The sequence below is a fragment of the Hylobates moloch genome, unplaced genomic scaffold (assembly GCF_009828535.3).
Source record: "Hylobates moloch isolate HMO894 unplaced genomic scaffold, HMol_V3 SCAFFOLD_23, whole genome shotgun sequence".
Taxonomy (NCBI): domain Eukaryota; kingdom Metazoa; phylum Chordata; class Mammalia; order Primates; family Hylobatidae; genus Hylobates; species Hylobates moloch.
Genome location: NW_026652298.1, coordinates 23,245,479 through 23,265,374, shown reverse-complemented (window position 1 = coordinate 23,265,374; position 19,896 = coordinate 23,245,479). Strand labels below are relative to the sequence as shown.

General features: G+C 36.1%; 1 protein-coding gene across 5 annotated transcripts in view; it reads left to right on the top strand.

The window, feature by feature from the left end:
• The window catches only part of CERT1 (ceramide transporter 1), a 157,119-nt gene that overhangs the window by 95,779 nt on the left and 41,444 nt on the right, over positions 1-19,896 (top strand). For 3 of the 5 annotated variants that reach the window (XM_058434019.1, XM_058434018.1, XM_032144992.2), the window contains 5 exons: positions 1,430-1,587; positions 7,352-7,444; positions 15,122-15,208; positions 17,880-17,972; positions 18,790-18,867. In XM_058434019.1, coding sequence (XP_058290002.1) covers positions 1,430-1,587; positions 7,352-7,444; positions 15,122-15,208; positions 17,880-17,972; positions 18,790-18,867 — 509 coding nt within the window. The remainder of the gene's footprint in view (positions 1-1,429; positions 1,588-7,351; positions 7,445-15,121; positions 15,209-17,879; positions 17,973-18,789; positions 18,868-19,896) is intronic. The other 2 variants (XM_058434020.1, XM_032144993.2) reach the window with 1 other exon arrangement.

Below are 19,896 nucleotides of genomic sequence, written 5' to 3'. Positions count from 1 at the left end.
TAAAGAAACTGCCAAACTGTTTTTTACCAGCCACATATGAGAGTTCCAGTTCCTCCACATCCCCACCAACACTTAATATGGTCAGTCTTCAAATTTCAGTCATTCTGATAGGTGTGTAGGGATATGTCATTGTGGTTTTAATTTGCATTTCCATACTAACTAGTGATATTAAGCACCTTTTCATGTTTTTATTTGCCATTTGTATCTGCTCTTTGGTGAAGTGTGTGTTCACATTTTTTGCTCATGTTGGGGTTGGTTATTATTATTATTGTTGTTGTTGTTATTATTATTATTATTATTATTTTGAGATGGAGTTTCCCTCTTGTTGCCCAGGCTGGAGTGCAGTCGGGCGATCTCGGCTCACTGCAACCTCCACCTCCCAGTTTCAAGTGATTGTCCTGCTTCAGCCTCCTGAGTAGCTGGGATTACAGGCATACACCACCACACCCAGCTAATTTTGTATTTTTAGTGGAGTCGGGGTTTCTCCACATTTGTCAGGCTGGTCTCGAACTCCCAGCTTCAAGTGATCTGCCCGCCTTGGCCTCCCAAAGTGCTGGGATTACAGGCGTGAGCCATCGCGCCCAGCCGGTGTTTATTATTAATGAGCTTTGAGGTTACTTCATATATTCTGGGTGGAAGTCTTTATTAAGTATATGCCACACAAGATTTTCTCCCAGTTTGTGGCTTATCTCTTTATCCTCTTAACAGTGTTTTCAAGAGCAGAAATTTTACATTTTGATTAAGTTTCACAATTTGTTCTTTGATGGGTTATACCTTCACTGTCATATCTCTAATAGTTTTTAAAGTCAAAACTGTCATTATTTCATTTACAAGAATTCTACTAGAATGATTTCTTGACTATAGAATATTATGCTTTCTTGTTTGCATCTTTGAGTTTTAAGATTTTTTGTTTAATTCAAAAGCTAACCATGAATTAAAATGATAAAATTGAAACATAAAAGGCATTGAGTTTAAGTGCATTGGTCCCGGATTTAAATTTGTATGTTTATTTTTAAATTGTGTATTATTTTATTAGATTCTTTAGCTTATCTTCAGATATTTTTTAAATTCTAGGCTTTTCAAAATAATAAGGTAGTTCTTGCCATAATTAGGTCCTACTCTAAGCTGTCAGAATGTTATTGTTGAAGTGTTGCTCCTCCTACCATTTGATTAATTGGGTGCAGCACAGCAAATAAATTTCAGGAAACAGAATCTAGAAAAAAAGGACTTGAAAGTACATATGCTGCCATGAAGCTTCTTTGCTCGTAGAGCTTGGATAGGAGATTTTTAAATGTTGGCCTACAGGAGGAAAATTAAAATCCCAAAACCTGCTCTGACTTGCTAAATTTTCTAAACATTTTCTAATCTTAAATTGTGATGAATTATTTCCTCATTAGAGATATTTTCAGTGAATAACTTTCATTTTCAGTATTTCCACATGTGACACCAAAAGGAATTAATGGTATAGACTTTAAAGGGGAAGCAATAACTTTTAAAGCAACTACTGCTGGAATCCTTGCAACACTTTCTCATTGTATTGAACTAATGGTTAAACGTGAGGACAGCTGGCAGAAGAGACTGGATAAGGTAAGACTAGGTTTTTTTCCTTTTAAAAATAATCACATTTTAAGTTTTATGTATTGTTTGAATATTTAAAACAAGCTAACTTAGGGAAGAATCTTGGATTGATAGAAATAGCAGGTGATACTGCTACTCTGAAGCTTTATGGGCATCTTAAACTCATTTGCCTAACAAGATTCACCAGTTACTTGTTTAGTTACTCTACAGTATGCTTCCTTGAAAGATTTAATAGAAAAGTTTTTGTGATGATGTTAGTAATGCTTTGGAATAGAAGTGTTGAGCCATTTAACATTACCCACCTTTAAGTGTATGATGTATGAAACTGCATTTAAGGCATGTGACCTAACTTATATGCCAATTTACAAAGTTAAACATTTACTTATTACAGTAATACTCATGTATTTTTTCCATGGTCAGTGATATCATTTAACATACGTTATGTTGTTTGAGCATTTGCCCTATGTTCACATTTTCCCACCTTTGTTTAAACTGCAGCACTGATAATATTACAGTATGACTCTTTAGTTTCTAGTGTGAAGTATGGTTCAGTGGATTTGTTAAGTAAGGAAACTTCTATTTATAATTCAGCTTTAGAAAAATAGTAAAATGTTAGAATTGAAACATACCTTAAAGTTCTAGTCCAATGCCATCATTTTATAGAAGAAGAAATTGAAGCCCAGAGGCTTGTCAAAAGGTGAAAAGTAACAGAGTTACAGGCATTTTTCTCTATTCTAATATATCAGCTCTGGATACCAGATTAGACATCAGCCAGAATCATATTCATTCTGAGTTATATTGCTTGCAGAGTTTGAAGGCCTTTGAATTTGAGCAGGACACTAAGGAAAGCAATGTTAGCACTATGTGTTTAGGAAGGTTCCCATGTTTTAGAAGAAAAGAGAGCTGTTCAGAATGCACAAGTGCAGGTGAGAGTAAGCCATTTTGATTAGGAATATGTCTTCTTTTAAAATAGGTAATGAAAACATCCTTTTAAGGTATAGAAAATTTATTATCATGCTGGAGCCAAACTATTATTATCTTCAAAGATTTCAACTCTGTACTCAGTGTGGATCAAATTGAACTGTTAGAAGAGTCCCTGTTCATAAAAAAAAAAAATGTATTGAAAAAAGGACAACTCCCTAAATACATTAGACTAATGATTCAAGAGTATCATTCAGCTTGTCCAGACTAGCTTATTTCCAACTTTTTGGCAACTTTCTCTCTCTTTAGTCTCTTTTTCCTTCACTAAGGGATCATATTCTTTGGTCATATACTCTAACCACATTGCCTAAAATAATTTTTTTTAAACCTTTGCACATTATATAACACCACTTCCTGATTATTTTAGCATCGAAGTTCATTTGCCATGTTGAAAAGGGGAGATAGATTTTTGATTGCTTTCAGCATTGTTAATCTTACCAGTTCTCTTTCTTTATTGGGTAGCAATGAGCAGAGCAAACCAAAGATCTGCAGGAAAAAACCACTTTTGTTGCGTCTCCATGCAACACTCTCCACGAAAGGACAGCCAGAAAAGATGGCAGTATTGGTTAAAATCTGGACACTACTGTGTTTTATAGTCTTCTTACAGATCTATCTGATGTCAAATTTTATTAACCTTTTCCACTGTAATTTTTTCTCAAGGTTGAAATAACTGGATCCCAGTTACATTTTACATGGAATGTAAGTGTGTGTGTATTTGCACATGTGTGTACACACAGTATGTGTGTGTTCATATATATATATACATAATATATGCAGGGTATGTGTGTATTTATTGGTAAGCAACTTTATTCAAGAACTTTCTAATCTTTTGTATGTAGAGTGTGTGTGTGTGTGTGTATATATACACACTAAAGACTAGAAAGTTCTTGAATAGAGAAAGTTGTTTATCAACAAATATGTCTTTCAGGTAATTCTTAGAATTGAGAAAGAAAGTACAATTATAACAATATGGTTTCACTGAAATTGTTTCATTCAGGTGCGTGCCTGCTGTGTGCTTGACTCTAAGCTAGGAATGGGAAAACAGTGATGAGCAGGAAATAGTCTCTCAAGGGGCTTAAAATCTAATGAGAGCAATTAAATAGGTGATAATAACAGCTATTTAATAGTAGAATTGTCTATATTATGCTTTTATGTAGATTTATAATGTCAGTTCCAGGATTCTTTCAGCTAATTGAAAATACTATTTTTGTAGTGATGATTTTTATTGGTTACCTATAACAATAATAATCCTTTCTACTGTAGAAGAAGTGTACTTAATTGTTAGCCAGTCATGTCCAGGAAGACCAAAAATTCTAAAATTAGGCAATTATGGTTAACAATGTTAATAAGAGATAACCTGTTCATTGAAGATACATTTGCTTACATTATTAGATTCACAGGTGTGTAATTTTACATACATTTTTACTTTCCTGTAAGTCTTTAATATTATTGCTGTGCTGTGCATTTTTGTTTTATTCATTTAAAATTAATATATAACATACATACAATGAAGTATACCAATCTTAAGTATACTACTTGATTTTTTTTAACACTTGTATACACCCCTTAACCATAGTCAGATCAAGATATATGACTTTTCTAGCACCCTAGAAGGTTCCTTCATGCTCCTTCCTATTCCATATCATACCACCACCCCAAGAGGTGATCATATGATTTTAACCTATGTCATTATAGATTAGTTTTGCCTGTTCTGGAACAACATACAAATTGAATCATACAATATACTTTTGAGTCAGGCCTTCTCTTTCCTTCAGCATTGACTGTGAGATTCATTCATGTTGTTATATTTAATAGTAGTTTATTCTTTTTTATTGCTATACAGTATTTTATTGTATAACTTTTTATTGTATGACTTCAATTTGCTTATCTGTTTTCCTGTTGATGGACATTTAGGTTTTTTTTTTCATTTTTTGGCTATCATGAATAAAACTTCTATGAGAGTTCTTGGGGCATATCTTTAGGTATATTTCTCATACCTTGGAGTAGACTTATTGATTCATAGGGGTATATGCTCAACTGTAGTGGATATTGATGATTTTCCAAAGTGATTAAATTAATATTTCTACTAGCAATGGGTGAGGATTCCAATTACTTTTAATTCTTGACAGCACTTGGTATTGTTAGGGATGTGTGGGTGTGTGGGTGTTGTTGATGTTGTTCACTCTTGACTGTACTTGGTATTGTGTGTGTGTGTGTCTGTGTGTGTGTGTGTGTAGGTGTTGGTGTTGTTTGATTTTGGGGACAGCCTTTCTTTTTTTGAGAGACAGGGTCTCACTATGTTGTCCAGGCTGAAGTGCAATGACTATTCACAGGCACAGCCATTAGCATACTATAGCCTTGAACTCCAGGGCTCAGGTGATCCTCCTGCCTCAGCCTACTGAATGACCAGGACTACAGGCACATGCCACTGTACCTGGCTTAGTCATTCTGGTGGATCTGTAGTCTCATTTTCTCTTTAGTACACAAAAATCAATTAATGAAATCTTTGGGTCTAATGAACCCATCGATTCATTGATTTCCACTGTCTTTAATGCTGATGTGGTATTTAGAAGTAGTTTGCTTTGTATGAGTTCAGTTTAGACTTTAGCCATTAAGTACAGTGATATACTGCATAACGACATTTCCGTCAGTGATGGACCACATATACAACTGTGATCCCATAACGTAATAATGGAGCTGAATAATTCCTTTTGCCTAGTGACATCTTGATGATCCTGACCCTGTGTAGGCCTAGGCTAATGTGTGTGTTGTCTCTTAGTTTATAAGAAAAAAGTTTAAAAAGTTAAAAAAAAAATAAATTTTTTAAAAAATAGAAAAATGTAGAATACAGTATAAAGAAAATATTTTTGTGCCGCTGTACAATATGTTTATGTTTTAAGCTATCTTATTACAAAAGACTCAAAAAGTTTAAAAAATTAAAAAGTTTATAAAGTAAAAGTTACAGTAAGCTAAGGTTATTATTGAAGAAAGGACATTTTTAAATAAATTTAGTGTAGCCTAAGTATGCAGTGTTTAAAAGTTTACAGTGGTGTGCAGTAATGTCCTATGCCTTCACATTCATTCACCACTCACTCACTGACTCATCCTGAGGAACTTCAAATCCTGCAAGCTCCATTCATAAGTGCCCTGTACAAGTATACTGTTTTTTATCCTTTGTATCATATTTTTCCTGTGCCTTTTCTATGTTTAGATTCACAAATACTTACCATCATGTTAAAATTGCCTACAGTATTCAGTGCAGTCATATGCTGTAAATGTTTATAGCCTAGATGTGTAGTAGGCTATACCATCTAGGTTTATATAAGTACGCTGTATGATGTTTATACAAAAATTAAGTCGTCAGTGACACATTTCTCAGACTGTATCCCCATGGTGAACTAACATGTGACAGTAAATGCATGTGGCTTTCATTAGCCTACTTTAGATCACAAGCATAATCTGTTCTCTTATAATTTTTGATGATCATACTCTTCAGAGTAGTGTTTTTTTTTTGAGAATAAGGGGAAATAGGAAGAGCTGTTTACATTTCCTATAGCCAGAGTGACCATGAATCCTGGTTTGACCAAGGCAGTTCTTAACTCAGCAAAATTATTACTAACATTCCCTTTCGCTTTCAGAAGTGTCGTGCTTAGATTACCCAATAGGGGGACCAAGCAAATCAGTCTTTTAGAAAATGGAATTTGGACAAGTTAAAAAAAAGAAAGAAAAGAAAAAAGCCATGTATGACTATTTGAAATGAGGAAATAAAAGCATTAGAGTATTTACAAACATACTGGACTCCAGTATCAGTTTTGACCCAGCGAACCCCATTGTTGTGGAAATAAGTTTTATATGGGACCAACATTTTAAGTGTTGACCCTGGGTCTTTTAACCTTTTAGAGCTATAGGCCCTATCATTAAAAGGAGAGTGTTAAAGTAGATAACTGAAGTCTTTTTCAATGCTAAAATACAGTCTTAAGCAGCAGTGAGAAAGTATAAGAAGGTTTTCTTTCTTAGAATATCTTTTTAGCATTCATTGATCTCACCTACTGAGTTCTTTTCTGGTATTACTTGCTGTTTTTCTTCATACCAAAATAAATGTATCTCTTAACTGGGGTTGGTGGGAAGGGGAAGTATAAGAATGTATAGTAGGTATTTTTCAGGTGCTAATTTACCTGGGGTTTTTTTTCTTTTCTTTTTTGTTTAAGTATACATGCAGTTACTTAGCCATTTAAACACATAACCTACTTTTAAGGTGATTTTAGTGATGATTTAAATCGTAGGTTGTGGCCGGGTGCAGTGGCTCACACCTGTAATCCCAGCATTTTGGGAGGCTGAGGAGGGTGGATCACGAGGTCAGGAGTTCGAGAAAAGCCTGGCAAACATAGTGAAACCCCATCTCTATTAAAAATGCCAAAATTAGCAGGGTATGATGGCACACACCTGTAGTCCCAGCTACTTGGGAGGCTGAGGCAGGAGAATTGCTTGAACCCAGGAGGCGGAGGTTGCAGTGAGCCGAGACCACGCCATTTCACTCCAGCCTGGGTGACAGAGCAAGACTCCGTCTCAAAAAATACATACATACATACATAAATAGTAGGTTGTAAGTAATTTATAGCCTAGAGAAAAGTGTTTTCTTGGGCAGGATAATACTCTTATTTTTCACAGGAGTGGAATTTTTTTGTGTCAAATTGTAAAATTTCAGTGAAATGTAGAGGAATTCCACCTAAAAGACTTCATTGTAATTAAAATGCCTGCCTCAAATTACAAATTTTTCACTTCTTTTTAATAGGAAACTGAGAAGAAAAGAAGAACAGAGGAAGCATATAAAAATGCAATGACAGAACTTAAGAAAAAATCCCACTTTGGAGGACCAGATTACGAAGTATGAATTTATATTTTGATCTTAGAGAAACACATAGGTCATGTCTATCACAAAAGTGATTTTTTAGTAATACTTTTGTAACCTTTAAATATTCTAAATATATAATTTTTTCCTCAGTGTTTATGTTAATTCAGTGTATATTTCATGATATATAAATGCTAGGCATACTCAAATATATATTTCTTATTGCCTACAAAGTTTAGGCTTCAAAAGACTTAGTATTAGGCGTGTTCACTTCATAGGACAAATTTTTATCTCCCCTGTAAAGATGATCATTTTTAATGTTATCTACTTTTTTTTTTTAACATAAAAGCAAACTATAAAGTAAAAATCGGATTACTTTGCAGACAAAAGATTTTAGTCTGTACTATACTGTGAGATCTTTTTTTTTTTTTTTTTTTTTTGAAACGGAATCTCGCTGTGTCACCCAGGCTGGAGTGCAGTGGCGCGATCTCGGCTCACTGCAAGTTCCGCCTTCTGGGTTCACGCCATTCTCCTGCTTCAGCCTCCCAAGTAGCTGGGACTACAGGCGCCCACCACCACACCCGGCTAATTTTTTTGTATTTTTAGTAGAGACGGGGTTTCACCGTGTTAGCCAGGATGGTCTCGATCTCCTGACCTCATGATCCACTCGCCTCGGCCTCCCAAAGTGCTGGGATTACAGGTGTGAGCCACCACACCTGGCCTACTGTGAGATCTTACCCATAGCTGAACATAAACTGTTCTAATTGTGTTTGTTTGAAAATGTCTGAAACCAACTTTTTTCTCCTTGTGTTTATTTGTTAAGTAGGTAATAAAATCTCCTTCTCCATGTATATACACACATACATTAAAATCTTATAAGCTATCTTTCTATATTTAGAGAAAAAAATGTGTAAGAAATATATTTGGTAATTGCCATTAAACAATGTTGAGGCTAGCACACTGGCTCACGTCTGTAATCCCAGCACTTTGAGAGGCCAAGGCAGGAGGATTGTTTGAGGCCAGGAGTTCAAGACCAACCTGGACAGCATAGCAAGACTTCATCTCTATAAAATAAAATACAGAAATTATCTGGGTATAGTGGCACATGCCTGTAGTCCCAGCTACTGAGGAGCCCAAGACTGCAGTGAACTACGATTGCACCACTCCACGCCAGGCTAGGTGACAGAGCAAGACTTTGTGTCTTAAAAAAAAAAAAAAAGTGTTGGCCAGCACAGTGGCTCACGCCTGTAATCCCAGCACTTTGGGAAGCCAAGGTGGGGGTATCACAAGGTCAAGAGCTGGAGACCAGCCTGGCCAATGTGGTGAAACCTCGTCTCTACTAAAAAATACAAAAATTAGCTGGGCGTGGTGGCGAGTGCCTGTTGTCCCTGCTACTTGGGAGGCTGAGGCAGGAGAATCACTTGAACCCGGGAGGCAGAGGTTGCAGTGTGCCGAGATCGTGCCACTGCACTCCAGCCTGGGCAACAGAGCGAGACTCCGTCTCAAAAAAAAAAAAAAAAAAGTGTTGATATTTCTGAAATGAGCAGTTTAAAAATGGGGTATCAAGGAGTATCATTGAGGTGGAATAGAAGAAGAAAATAGTTGTAGTTATATTTATGAAAACAGAATAATTTTTTCTTGCTACTTTTGCTCTAGAAAGGAAAACTAAATGGCTACTCTGCTGTTGCTGAATTTTTTTATATTGGAATCAATTTCCAACTGTGAGAGTGTATTCTGATGAGACTTAAATTGTAATATTTTTAAATTATTGTTCTCAATTTATCCCTTCTAAAATGTATTAAAATTACACAATTAGCTATCCTCTGAGGTTTTAATATGAGGTATTATAATGATGATTTTTGTTTTGAAACTGAGCAAATTATTTTGCTATTTTAGGATTATTACTTTGGAAGAAATACCAACTTTATAAAGTACCTTATTAATATTATAAATAAAATGTATATTCATTATAGGAAGATTGTACAAAATACAAATAAGCCAATAAAGCCTGTTTTAAATTTAACAATATATGGTACAGTTTATCATCTACCAGCAGTATGTAAGTATAATTTGTGTACATATTTATCTCTGCTTCCACCAACACAGGTTTTTTTTCCCCCCTCAGGGGGAGAAGACAGGGGTGGAGGGAAGAGGGGCCTTGTGCTAGGTACCTGTATTTACTAGTTTCAAAGCCAAAAAATTGCTATATGTATGTAATGGAGCATTTTAAAAATTATGTTTATCAGGCATTCATGTTTCTTTTTTTTTATTTTATTTTACATTGGAAGTACACATGCATGTTTGTTACATGAGTATATTGTATACTGGCAGAGATTGGGCTTCTAGTGTGCCCCTTACCCAAATAGTGAACGTTATACCAAATAGCTAATTTTTTAACTCTCACCCCTCCCTCCCAGCCTTCCTTCTTTTAGAGTCCCTATGTTTCCATCTTTATGTCTGTGTGTACCTATTATTTAGCTCCCACTCATAAATGAGAACATGCAGTATTTGATTTTCTGTTTGTGAGTTAATTTGTTCCGGGACAAAACTGAGGGTCAGGCTGCTATTTCTCGCAGCCCAATAACGAGATGCAGATGAACTGGGGAGGAAGAGAGTTATTTCTGTAACTGGTTACAGGGAGAAGGCCTGAACATCATCACCAGACCAACTCCAAATTACAAAGTTTTCCAGAGCTTATATACCTTCTAAGCTATATGTCTACCTGTAAGTGTGCATTCATCTAAAGACATAAGTTACTAACTTCTTTTAATCTATAGCTAAGGTCTGAGTCCTGAAGACCTTCCTTTGGAGCCTCAGTAAAGTGCTAGAGTGATTACCCTTATCGTGTCTCCTACTAAATCACATAGGTTTGAGGAGTTCCTTCAGACCCCTAATAAACTTGTTTGTGGAGGACTGGGGAGTTTCTTCAGACCCCCAGTAAAACTTGTTTAATCCTAAATGGCTCGTATTAAGAATTCCTTCATTATTTTATCACGCTTTAAGGCCCAGGAAAGGCCTAGGCAAAACTCTTGATGGGCTTTTGTTACATCCCAGCCTTTGTATAAGGGTACTGGCTTTTAATATTTAACTTAAACACTCAGTCAGTACTGAAACGGTTGTTTAGTGAGACCTGGCCTGTGACAAGTTCACTTTGGATAATGGCCTGCAGCTCCATCCATGTTGCTGCAAAGAATATGATTTCATTCTTTTTTATGGCTGCCACGTTTCTTTTTTAAGATTAACTTGGCCATGTCCTTTGGTTGTTTTCTTATTCGTTTTGTTTTGGGTTTTTTTTTTCCTATTAATTTAGAAGGTGTATAGAATTTGCCTTTTTTTTTAAATTTTTTTCCTTCGTAACTTAAAAAAGTTTGGTAGATTTTGCCATATAAAAGTTTTAAACCTTCGTGTAATTAACTCCTCAATCCTTTGATCCACTTTTCTCCACATTTGGTATCATGCTTAGAAGGGCATTTTCTACTTTAAATAATTATATTTTCTCATTTTTTATTTTCCTGTGGTCTCTTCTAAATATATTAATACATCTGGAGTTTTTAAAATAATGATACAACATAGAAACCTATTTTATTCCACTAGCATTTGTCGAGTAAACATCCTTTATTCACCTGTTTGAAATGCACTTTACTCTTTCTTAGTGAAGAAACTGGTTAAGGGTACTCTATTTTTTTTCTCACTAAGTTAAATTAAATACACAATTCTTATATAAACTGGAAACTGTTTTTACACTTCCCCTTCTTAGTTTTGGAGTTTTGAACCATCCAGCTTTTCTTGTATCAATATTATAGTCGTATGGGTTTTAGACACTTAATTCAAACTATGACTGTTTTTGGTTATAATCAGATATTCATGATGTTCTAATTATAAAAAAGTTCTAAGTGTTTCTGACTTATGTAGCCTCAGAAATTATAATCTTAAATTTATTCCTTAAGACTTACCATAATGTGGCTGGGTGTGGTGGCTCCATCTGTAATACCAGCACTTTGGGAGGCCGAGGCGGGCAGATCACCTGAGGTCAGGAGTTCAAGAGCAGCCTGGCCAACACGGTGAAACGCCGTCTCTACTAAAAATACAAAAATTAGCCGGGCGTGGTGGTGTGCGCCTGTAGTCCCAGCTACTCGGGAGTCTGAGGCAGGAGAATTGCTTGAACCGGCAGGCGGAAGCTGCCTCGCTACTGCACTCCAGCCTGGGCAACCAACTGAGACTCCATCTCAAAAAAAAAAAAAAAAGAAAAAGAAAAAAAGACTTACCATAATGTAGGGCACTACACTAGGCTTGGAGAATATAACAAGAAACAAGGCTTATAAGGATCCTGCCTGAGGGCCCTACCTGAATGCATAATGGGAACAAAGACTAATAGACAATTATCATAATGTATGTCATGAAACACTTTTAATGCAGAGAAGGTGTTGAATCAGAGATGTCTTCCCGGAGGAAAGAACCTCTTAGTAGAAACCTCAAGAATGAGTAAATTGAGTAAAGAGTGTTTTCCAGTAGTCAGAAGCAAAAGCGTATTTTTCCTCAGGGGAACTGAAAGTAGTTCTCTTTGGAAGGTAGAGCCTCCACAAATTGAGAGGAAAGAATGGTTAAGAGACTGACTGGAAAGATCAACAAGAATTAGTTCAGGTCCTGAGACAATAGGTTTTAATGAAGAAAATGACATTTTCACATTTGCAGTTTAGAAAAGTCATTCTCCCTGCAGTAGGAAGAATGGATTGAAGGTAACGATTGTGACTGGGCACTTAGACACTTTTTGTATAATATAGATGAGAGTTGAAGGTGGCCTAAATTAGAGTCAAAGCAGGAGGAATAGAGAGGCACTGACAAATTAGATACAGTAATCCCCCTGTATCAGTGGTTGGGGGGATACGTTAGAAGACCCCCCAGTAACTGCAGATGGTACTGAACCCTATATACACTGTTTTTTCCTATATGTGCTATGTTTTTTCCTGTATGTATGTACCTGTGATAAAGTTTAATTTTTATTTTAACAATAATAAAATAGAACATTTATAGTACTGTATTATAGTAAAAAGTTATATGAATGTAGTCTCTTTCTCTCTCAAAATATCTTATTGTATATAAACCACGGAAATCAAAACCACAGATGGGGGAGACTATTATATTTGGAAAGTAGAATTGAAGGGTGTGATGATTGAATGAGGGAAAAGGAAGGAATCCAAGATTAGGCCCAGGTTTCTGCAGATAGGTTTGGAGATAGAAGAGGAGGTTTCAGACACGTTGCAACTGAGGTGAGTCATAAGAGGAAGTCTTCTATATTAGATACAAAGATCTAACCCTTAGAAGAGAGATGGTCTGGCTGTGAATTTAGGAGTCATCAAAGGATGACTGAAGCATTGGATGTAAGTAAGAATGCTGTGGGTACAGCAAGTATGGAACCCTGAGGAACACCAACATTTAAAGGATAGGCAGAGAAGGGGAAACCTACAAAAGAGCCCCATAAGAGTGCTTAGAGAGGGAGAGGGGAATTTAGGAATCTAAGAGTAGAGAACTCTTCAAGGAGAGTTGTTAACATAAGAAATGCTGTTCTAAGGGGGCAGGTAAGTAGCTCCTGCCCTTAGTAAGCATGATGAGATAAAAGGGTTTTTTTAAAGTTCCTTTTACTAAAGAAAATTTTATGCCAATTCCTTTAGTTCTTCTCCCAAAGGTTTGCCATTAAAGGAAAAACCATTTCATTTGGCAAAATAGAATTGTTTTGTTTTGTTTTGTTTTGTTTTGTTGGGTTTTTTTTTTTTTTGATAAAGAATCTTGCTCTACCACCCAGGCTGGAGTGCAGTGGTGCGATCTTGGCTCACTGCAACCTCTGCAACTTCCGTCTCCCGGGTTCAAGCAATTATTGTGCCTCATCCTCCCGAGTACTAGGTTTATAGACGTGCTCCACCACACTCACTGATTTTTGTATTTTTAATAGAGGTTTTCGTCATGTTGGCCCGGCTGGTCCAGAGCTCCTGGCCTCATGTGATCTCCACTCCTTGGTCTCCCAGAGTGCTGGTATTCTAGGCATGAGCCACCACACCTGGCCAGAATTTTTAAATGCTGTAGTTTTCAATTAGACTCCTGAGGCTCTGACATGATTGCTTAAGGACTAGAAATCCACATGTACTAAATCACTGTAGATTGAATGAATATTAATATTTTCTAAATGTAGATGTTGTTAAATAGTTTTTAAAATTATTAGAAAATATGCTTGAGTTTGGATATTTTGTGTTTTCTCTGATCAACAGAGAGCAAAGTTGCCCTGCTGTCATTTTACTGTCTTTGAAATGTTTTGACTTTATAAAGAGAATCCTGCAGGAGGAAGGCCTCTAGAGTGTTGTTACTATTTTTTCATGACCCTCTTGTCCCAGATGGTCATTAGATGGTATATTCACTTTATGATACTTCACTGAGATATGCACTGTTCTGTATGTTTGTTGTATCTGAATAGAAAGTTGTTTTTTTTTTTTTATGAAGTAGGTTATAGGGGACTGAGTCCTCATAACCCTAGAAGAAGAACTCCGTTAAGTCAATATTTCTTATATGCCAAATGACAAGAATGTTACCCCATACCTCCCACCCTTCCAGTATGTTTCCAGGTTATGATGGGGATAGGACAATGTTGCTAGATACTTTTTAATGGACTAATGATGACTTGGGGTTATGAGTTTAACTGGGAAGATATCACCAATTGTTCATGTGTCTTATTTTGTATATTTTAACATTTAAGAAATGCTAAACCCAAGCCTACCTTTTAGCCTCTACTTTTATCATAATACAAAGCTGTCGTTCCACTTACCTGGTTCATCACAGCAGGAACATATGTTGATTGTTTACATTTTGTTATTGTTCTTTATATGTTTATCTTCTGATGCAGCTGAGGTTCCACTTGCATGGGAATCACTTGAGGGAATTATTAAACATGTATATTCCAAGGTTCCACTGAAGACCTACTGAGAAATAATTTTTGGGCATGGAGGCCTGGGAATTTTCATTGTAAGAAGTCTCCCACACATTTCCCCAAGTGATTAATGGCCATTATTCTGCCATCTAGCCAGACTATCAAACATCAACTCAACTTTTATTTCCCCTTGAAACAATTACCCGTGCTTAGGAAGATCCCCCTCTGAATGCCTAGCCGTACTTATTAGCTATATTTCTTGTGCAAATTTTTACTTACCTCATTGCAATTTTATATCTCTGTTGTCTCTGTCGTAAGTCTCAACTCTGCTACTAAAGAAGCCCTGGATAATACATAGATGAAAGAGCATCACTGTTTTCCAATAAAAGTTTATGGACACCAAACTTTTAATTTCAAGTAATTCCCACATGTCATATTATTACTTTTATTTTTTCCAGCCATTTAAAAATGAAATTCTTAGCTCACAGGCTGTACAAAAGTAGGCAGCAGACTGGATTTGGCCCTTAGGTCACAGTTTTTGCCAATCCCTGCTCTAGACTATTATCCCAACACAATATTGGTCAATATACAGTAAGTAAATATATGAGTACAGAGTGAATTAATTGTAAGACTCATGTGATTTTACACAGAACATACATATGATCTAGTGTACTGACTGGTTTGTAAATATGCGTTCAATAAATGTTTATTAGGTCAGTTTTCAAACTCAATACCAGAGTTATCAGAGTTTTCTGTTCCTTTAAATAAACTGCTCTTTTTCCCCCTGTGTGTTGGAATAGGAAGGCCCTAACAGTCTGATTAATGAAGAAGAGTTCTTTGATGCTGTTGAAGCTGCTCTTGACAGACAAGATAAAATAGAAGAACAGGTATATCTATTATTGAAAATTCTAAGCTGAAATTTATTTTAACACTATAGGCATTCCTTGGTGTATATTATTTCATGTAAATAGAATTTGAACATTGTGAACTTAGTAACCTAGAAGCTTAACTGTGAATACATTGAGTCACAAATGTAAAATAATCTTTTTTTTTTTTTTCTGAGACAGTCTTGCTCTGTTGCCCAGGCTAGAGTGCAGTGGCATGATCTCGGCTTACTGCAACTTCCACCTCCTGGGTTCAAGCGATTCTTCTGCCTCGGCCTCCCGAGTAGCTGGGACTACAGGCGCGCACCACCACGCCTGACTAAATTTTTTTTGTATTTTTAGTAGAGATGGGGTTTTACCATATTGGCCAGGCTGATCTCGAACTCCAGACCTCATGATCCCCCCCGCCTCAGCCTCCCAAAGTGCTGGGATTGATTACAGGCATGAGCCATGGTGCTGGCCGTAAAATAATCTTTATAAGTCAGTTCCTTTATATGTGAATTTCCAAGCAATAGAAAGAAAACCAATAATTGTTAAAAGGAACCATGCATAATTAACATGAACTTAAATAGAAGTGTTCTTTTTGCTTATTTCCCTTTAAGTGTCCAGCTTAAACCATTCTTTTAATATAAAGCATATATTTAGTCTAAGTAAAAAGCTTCTTTGAATTTTTCTTCACCAAGTATGATATGAAAAGGAAGATGACCAAAAACTTAAGGTTTTTCATCTATATTAGTATTGTTTTTATTAACCCCTTTATTGCCTTCACTACTTCACCTTCAGTTTCTTTCTCACTTTTACTTTGTTCAGTGTTTTGTCATCATTATTGAATGTATAGCAGTTACACCCAGCTGCTGTGGAAATTGAAGAAACGTATTTCTTAAACCCATTAACTAGCTTCAAGATTAATTTGACACTTTGTCTTCTTTAATTTGGCAACAGTACAGTTATCATGTGTTACAACTAGATGGTACTTAAGGATGAATTTTGTTATTTCCTCCCCTTGTTTAAGCTATGCTAGTTATGGTGGAAGCTTAACCTTTTTGGGGGGCAAGTATTAATAAACTGTGGCTACAGAGTATCTTGCCAAATAATCGTGTGTCAGTTTTATACTACAAATAAATTTGCATAGAAAACTTCGCTTGTTCATTTCCTGTCATTGCTAAGACAGTCATGGCTATTGTGCTGTTATTGGTCTACCTAACTAAGGGTAAATCACCTGCAGTAGTAACTGCTTCTCATGTGTATCTTTCATTATTTTTTTTTAATTACTGATAAAAAGTTCATGTCACATTAATTTGTAAAGCTTATTGCTCATTTTTTTTTATACCCAAAAGATGCTATGTACCACTCAAGAAGAGTGGGAACTTTTAGTTCCTAAATGGGCTCTACTTTTGGAAACTTAAAGTACTACCTGAAGTAGCATTATTTATTTGTTTCCCTTAGTTTTTTGTCTAGGATGTGCTGTTTTGGGAAAAAGTAGTGAATGGGTCAAGACACCTCAGATTTACTCTTAGTTTTACCTCTAACTAACTTTGTAGCTATGAACTTATCACTGAATTCCCTGGGCCTTGGTTTTCTAATCTGTGAAAGAAAGTAGACAAGATGATTCAAAACATCTCTTCTCTCTAAAATGCTACTCTGCTGAATATCAGTATGGTGATTGAGTTGGGTTTGAGAGAATTGATGAACCCTTCTGTAAGCTTTAGAAAAAGAAATATTCATGGGGCCATCCAGTCAACTCCATTCTATTCTTGACACTGTACTAGATGCTCTGCAAAATAGTCATTGAACAGAGCGTTGTTTTTCTTGCCTAATAGCCAGGCATGTTGATATGACAAAGATACAGTGTGGTAATACTCTATAGAGTAGTGAGAGCTTCAGTAATCCATAAAATCAGTTCCATAGATTTAGATCATTTCCCTCTTGATATTCAGTATATATTGCACAGATCTCTCAACAACACAGCCATTAAATAGATATTCTCCAAGTGACACTTATATCACACATGTTTGAGTTTACGTTATTTGCAAACACAGGGAAAGATACATGTGATAAACTGGTGCATGAGAAATGAGATCTTAGCAGTTGGTTGAAATAAATGAGAACAACCGAGGCAAACTAAAGAGGAAGAAGGAGGTCAAGTAGCAGCTTAACAGGAGTAAGATGATGAGATGAAGGGCAGAATACCTTCATGGAGAGGAGGCAAAGAGATATACATGATATGTTCTTAGGAACATAACTGAAGCAAACAATGATATTATTTCTGATTATATATAAACCTGTGAGTCAGCCCTCCAGGGGCCTGATAAGGTAGAATCACTGGAGTGATTTGGCCAGGGTTTGGATAGGAGAGAACTGGCAGCAGCGTTAAGATTGACCCATGATAAATAATGCTATGCAGGTAGCAGGGAGTCTGAGTAGGAGCAAAATCAAAGAACTTATCCCTTGCCTAACATAGTATCTGCGGAGTCAGAAAGAAGAGGTTAAATTGGGATATCTGAGGCAAGTATCAGGGTTTGCCATGTCTGTGGAGTAGTTTCATAATTCTAATGGTTATAAGTACTAAGGCGTTCACCAAGTGAATGTTGGTAGTTCCACGTTATATTATCCATTCTTCATTTGCAAAATACTCTTTAAAACTTTCCCATCTTAACATTATATGTTTTTTTAGTCACAGAGTGAAAAGGTGAGATTACATTGGCCTACATCCTTGCCATCTGGAGATGCCTTTTCTTCTGTGGGGACACACAGATTTGTCCAAAAGGTAAGCTAATGTCAGAGTTTACCAAAAGTACACCTTGTATTGTTCTTCATTGTTGGTGGAAATATCTTTTATTTGAGATGGAGTCTCACTGTGTCACCAGACTGGAGTGCAGTGGCGTGATCTCGGCTCACTACAGTCTCCACCTCCCAGGTTCAAGAGATTCTCGTGCCTCAGCCTCCCTAGTAGCTGGGATTACAGGCATGTACCACCACACCCAGCTAATTTTTGTATTTTTAATGGAGACAGAGTTTCACCATGGCCGGGATGGTCTTGATCTCCTGACCTTGTGATCCGCCCACCTCGGCCTCCCAGAGTGCTGGGATTACAGGCTTGAGCCACCATGCCCAGCTGGAAATATCTTGTAGTATAAGTTTTCTCCCCTTTTCATGAATTTAAGTAATGAGACTGTTTTTGGTTTTATATATTGTATTCCATATACATCCTCCAAAAGAGTTAGAAATCTTGTTCTGAAAATAAAGTTCTTTCATTTTTATTTAAGGGGAAAGTGGGGGGTGGGCAAATAAGGAGTGGCTAGTCCAAAATAGTTAACCGGAAGTATATCCAGTTATACTAAATCTCTGTCTTCTTTGGGGTTAAATGGTATTACTTTGTATTATTGGAAGCACTACGTTCTTTTTTGGAATGATTTTGGAACATAATACATAATAGGTGCATGAAGTCAGCAGTTGCTGCTGTGCTTGTTTCATATAGTGCTTTGTTTTCTCTTCCCTTTATCTTGTGTTTGGAAGTTGGTACTGAATGCTCTGTTGTGCCTTTGTTCTGATTACTTGGTTTTTTCTTTGTCTGTCTCTGGTAGCCCTATAGTCGCTCTTCCTCCATGTCTTCCATTGATCTAGTCAGTGCCTCTGATGATGTTCACAGATTCAGCTCCCAGGTACTGTATGAATGTATAGAGTGGACTTGAGTCTTTCTGTGCTATATTTCAGCCTGCTTTCCCAGTTCCTGGAAATCTTTTGGTTAGGCCACTGATTTTAGTTTTGAATTTTAAATAGTAACATTAAGCATTAAAAAGGTCTTCCTTGTCTACTAAATAGTTCCTCTGTCAGGTTTGCATGTGTCCTTTACTATTCACAGCTTGGAATTTTGTCATATAGGAGGTACTCTAGAAAGATTTTCAAACTGAATTGAAACAAATAGAATATACTATTTTGTATATCATGTAGTATCTGTTTCTTCAGTCAGGATTTAGCAGTTTTGATGGACGTGGTCTATATGATATGTTATAGCAGATAAGCAGATTTTAGCAATCTCACTTTTAAGCTAAAGTATCTCCAAATTATATTCAACAAGGAAATCACTTTTTAATAATATGTTTCATTTCCATTATAATACTAAGCTCTATTGAGCAGATTGTGTTTTCCTTATGCAAATTACCTTTGGATATTATAAATGAACATTTCTGTTCATATGCTAAATCTATGGAAATTTGTTTTAATTTTTAGCATTGGTAAGGGTTTAGGAATTTAAGACAGGAAGCTGGATGCTGGCAGTCTCTAAAGTCTGTACCCTCAAAATAAAATCAAATTACCATTGGAGGAAGTTTTGTTTAGTGTCAGCGTTAGTTCTTTTTTTAATTTTCTTAATCTTCACATCCTTGCCATTCAACTTTTTATCTTTCTGGTGATTGCATTTTATTGGACTAGATTATATTGTGTTAATCTTATATTAAAGACCTGAGCACTCTAGTCAGAATGACTAAGTTTAAATCCTGGTTAGGTGTATGATCCCAGTAAGTTTTCTAACTTTTTTGCGCTTCATTTTTATGATTTAGCTAGAACCTGACACGTAATAAGTGCTCAATAAATGTTACCTTTTATTGTTATTACAACATAATTTCTTTGAGCTAATAAAAGTTATCTACATCATTATTTTTTCCTCTATGAGAGTATTGCTATAAAAGTTT